The sequence below is a fragment of the Protobothrops mucrosquamatus genome, unplaced genomic scaffold (assembly GCF_001527695.2).
Source record: "Protobothrops mucrosquamatus isolate PMUCROS unplaced genomic scaffold, P.Mucros_1.0 scaffold81, whole genome shotgun sequence".
Taxonomy (NCBI): Eukaryota; Metazoa; Chordata; class Lepidosauria; order Squamata; family Viperidae; genus Protobothrops; species Protobothrops mucrosquamatus.
The window spans coordinates 309,531-313,307 of NW_015386458.1; the positions used below are offsets into that span (position 1 = coordinate 309,531).

Sequence of the window (3,777 nt, forward strand, 5' to 3'; positions counted from 1 at the left end):
AGATTTATTTAGACGAAAGATTATTGAGGATTGCTATGACTGATTTAGTTGTATTGTAATATATCAATTTGAATATAATATGTCATTAGAGGGAAAAGAGAGGAGGTTTTTAATGACTTAATTCGAACTTTATGAATATGACTTTGTTTTGTGGACAATTGATTGCCCTGCCACCACGTTGTTTCTTAAGCACTTGTTTGTAAAATGAAAAAAACAATAAAACTTGTTTAAAAAAAAAAAAAAAAAGCTACCAGGAGCAACACATAAAAACTGGAGTTTCTGTGCAGTGACCATCTCGCTTCCTGCTTCTGTTTCACAGGATGTGGCTGACTTCGAATGGGCCCTGTGGTTCACGTCGTTCAGAAACTTCATCCTCTTTGCTCTTTCGGGCCACGTCCTGTTTGCCAAGATCTGCTCCATGGTGGCTGCTCAGGTATGTGGATACTCAGCCCTTGCACCAGCACCAGAGGCTGCCACCTGCTGGCTGTTCTTCGAATCACACCATGAACACATTAGCAGCCAACCTCAGGGATTCCATGACAGGCAGTCCTTGACTTATGAGCACAGTTGAGCGCAAAATTTCGGTAGCTAAGCAAGATGGCTGTTAAGTGAGTTTTGCCCCATTTTACGACCTTGCTTGCCGCAGTTGTTAAATAAATCACTGTTAGTTAGTAAACTGGTTGTTAAGTGAATCTGGCTTCCCCCATTGACTTTGCTGATCAGAAAAAGGGGATCACATGACCCCGGGATATTGCGACCGTCATAAATATGAGTCAGTTGCCAAGCATCTGAATTTTGATCACATGGGGATGCTGCAACAGTTGTAAGTGTGAAAAACAGTCGTAAGTCACTTTTTCCACTGCTGTTGTAATAACTTCGAACAGTCACTAAACAAACTCTTTAAGTCGAGGTCTTCCTGATACATGCCAGGTGTCAAGCACGTAAATTTTGATCACATGACTGTGGGGATGTTGCCACGGTCATAAGTGCAAGGACTGGTCATGATTCAGTTTTTCAGTGCTGTTGTAACTTTGAACAGTTGCTTAAAGAACAGCCATAATTCAAGGACTACCTGTCATGCAAGACCTTCCATTGACTTTCACAAAGGAGAAATCTTGTTGTTGTTAGTTGCGAAGTTGTGTCCGATCCATCGCGACCCCATGGACAACATTCCTCCAGGCCTTCCTGTCCTCTACCATCTTCTGGAGTCCCTTTAAGCTCACCCCTCCTGCTTCAGTGACTCCATCCAGCCACCTCCTTCTCTGTCGTCCACTTCTTCTCTTGCTCTCCATCTTTCCCAGCATCAGGCTCTTCTCCAGTGAGTCCTTCCTTCTCATTAGGTAGCCAAAGTACTTGAGTTTCAACATCAGGATCTGGCCTTCTAAAGAGCAGTCAGGGTTGATCTCCTCTAGGACTGACTGGTTTGATCGCCTTGCAGTCCAGGGGACTCGCAGGAGTCTTCTCCAGCATCATAGTTCAAAGGCCTCAATTATTTGGTGCTCAGCCTTTCTTATGGTCCAACTTTCACAGCCATCCACTGCAACTGGGAAAACCATGGCCTTGACTATACGCCCTTTTGTTGGCAAGGTGATGTCTCTGCTTTTCAGTATGCTGTCTAGATTTGCCACAGAGTGTTTTTGGCTAGAGACGACCTTGAGACCAGATGGACAAACGGCCTCTTCATTCATTTCCTCGCAGCACAGGTCTGTGATGTACATGATATATGGCCTCCTGATTGTGCTAGGCACCATGGGAAGCAGCTATCTGATGGTCATCCTGTCCCATTGCTTGGTGCTCTACACGGTGGGCCTGGCTAAACAGAAATGGCTGTGCTTCCTGGCTGGACTCTGCAGCCTGGCTTCGTTCAAGATTGAACCTTTCAGTTCCTGGCAGGTGAGTTGGTCTCCCTGTGTGGTTTCCAGCTTGCCAGAAACCTGGATAACATAGCTAAGAACTCAATTTTTTCAATAGAAGCAGATATATGTAGCTACGTGGATTCTCGGTCATCCAGGTCACGGTCATCCCGAAGGTGCTTTTTTCAAGAGGCAACTGGACTTTTCTTGTTTTTTCTTTGAAGACGTTTCACTTCTCATCCCAGAAGCTTCCTCAGCTCTGGCTGGAGGGTGGGGAATGAAAACAACCTGCAGCCAAGAAGGCCCCACACCCATTTGCACTACTCAGGTGATCCTGAGGACACAGGTAAACCTCCAAATGGCCTCAATGACAAAAGAAGGCAAACGGCCAGCTGTCTGCAAGGAGTATAAATCCTTCCATTTTCCCACCATCCTGTCAGAGCTGAAGAAGCTTCTGGGATGAGAAGTGAAACGTCTTCAAAGAAAAATAAGCAAGTCCAGTTGCCTCCTGAAAAAGCACCTTTGGGTAGCTCAGAGTTGAATTGGGGGGAGGGGTCCTTGGTGCTCTCTGAACTGGGTGTTTGGTTGAAGATGTTTCATTATCCAACTAGGTAATGTCATCAGTACTATTGTTGTGTGGAATTTGCTCCCTGTTTATATACAGCAGCCTGCCCTCCAAAGTTGGTGGGATGTGGTTTTCTCCTTAGTAACTCCTTGACTAGAGTACTGTTTTCTGCTTGTTTGTCTGGGATTAATCCATGTTTATCTGGGTTTCTCTTTCTGTAGAGTCCTTGGTGCTCTCTGAGCTGGGTGTTTGCTCGCAGATGCTTCATTACTAAATTAGGTAACATTATCTGTGCTAGAAGGGAGTGGGGTCTGCAGAGAGGAGGAAGAAGAAGAAGAGGAGGAGGAGGAGGAGGAGGAGGACTGTAGGGTCCTTGGTGCTCTCTGAGCTTGGTGGTTTTCTTGCAGACATTTCATGACCCAACTAGGGAACCTCATCTGTGCTAGAAGGAATGAGGGTTTACAGTGCTGTGAGTTGTGATGCCTATGCTCCCTCGTTGGGTAATGAATCATTTGCAAGCACACAACTAATCTCAGAGAGCATTAAGGACCTCATAGAAAGAGAAATCCAGATAAGCATGGATTAACTCCAGACAAACAATCAAGCAGAAAACAATACCCTAATCAAGAAAGTACCAATGAAAAAAACTACACACCCAGGGCAAGCAACTATATATGAAAAGGGAACAAACTCCACACTCCCTCACATTGATGATGTTCCCTGACTGGGTCATGAAATGTCTACAAGAAAACAATCAAGCTCAGAGGGCACCAACGACCCCACAACCAAATCTTTATTGTAATGATGGAACTTGTCCATAAAAGAGCAGAAGACTCAGCAAACAATTTATCCCCTACAAGGATGGAATGATTGAATGAAAAGTATTGCCTCTTCTTCCAGGACTCAAAGTTTAAACTGAGACATTTTATTACATGAAAGAGGAAAATAATCCTTGGAAGTCATGGAACTTCCGGCTCTGGCTTTTTTAGAATTTCACTCAACCATTAACTCCAAGAACGATCTCTAGGAAGACCGAGCTTAGGGTCTTCAGAAAGGACTCGGATGTTATTTCTTGAGGATCAAGAAGAAATAGGGTGGGAAGGAAGGAAGGAAGGAAGGAAGGAAGGAAAGGAGGGAGGGAGAGGGAAGAGGGAGGGGGAGGGAGGAAATGAAGGGAGGAAGGGATGAGGCAGGAGGCAGCAAGGGAGGCAGCAAGGGAGGCAGAGAAAGAAAGAAGGGAGGGAGGGAGAAGAGGGAGGGGAAGGAGGGGGAGCGAGGGAGGGAATGAAGGGGGGAGGGATGAGGAGGGAGGCAGGGAGGGGGACAGGGAAGGAAAGAAGGGGAGGGAGGGAAGGGAGG

General features: G+C 45.8%; 1 protein-coding gene across 1 annotated transcript in view; it reads left to right on the plus strand.

The window, feature by feature from the left end:
* Positions 1-3,777, plus strand: part of HHATL (hedgehog acyltransferase like) — an 18,711-nt gene that overhangs the window by 5,874 nt on the left and 9,060 nt on the right. Inside the window, exons 3-4 of the mRNA XM_015812415.1 lie at positions 320-433; positions 1,699-1,893. Of these exons, the coding sequence (XP_015667901.1) occupies positions 320-433; positions 1,699-1,893 (309 nt within the window). The remainder of the gene's footprint in view (positions 1-319; positions 434-1,698; positions 1,894-3,777) is intronic.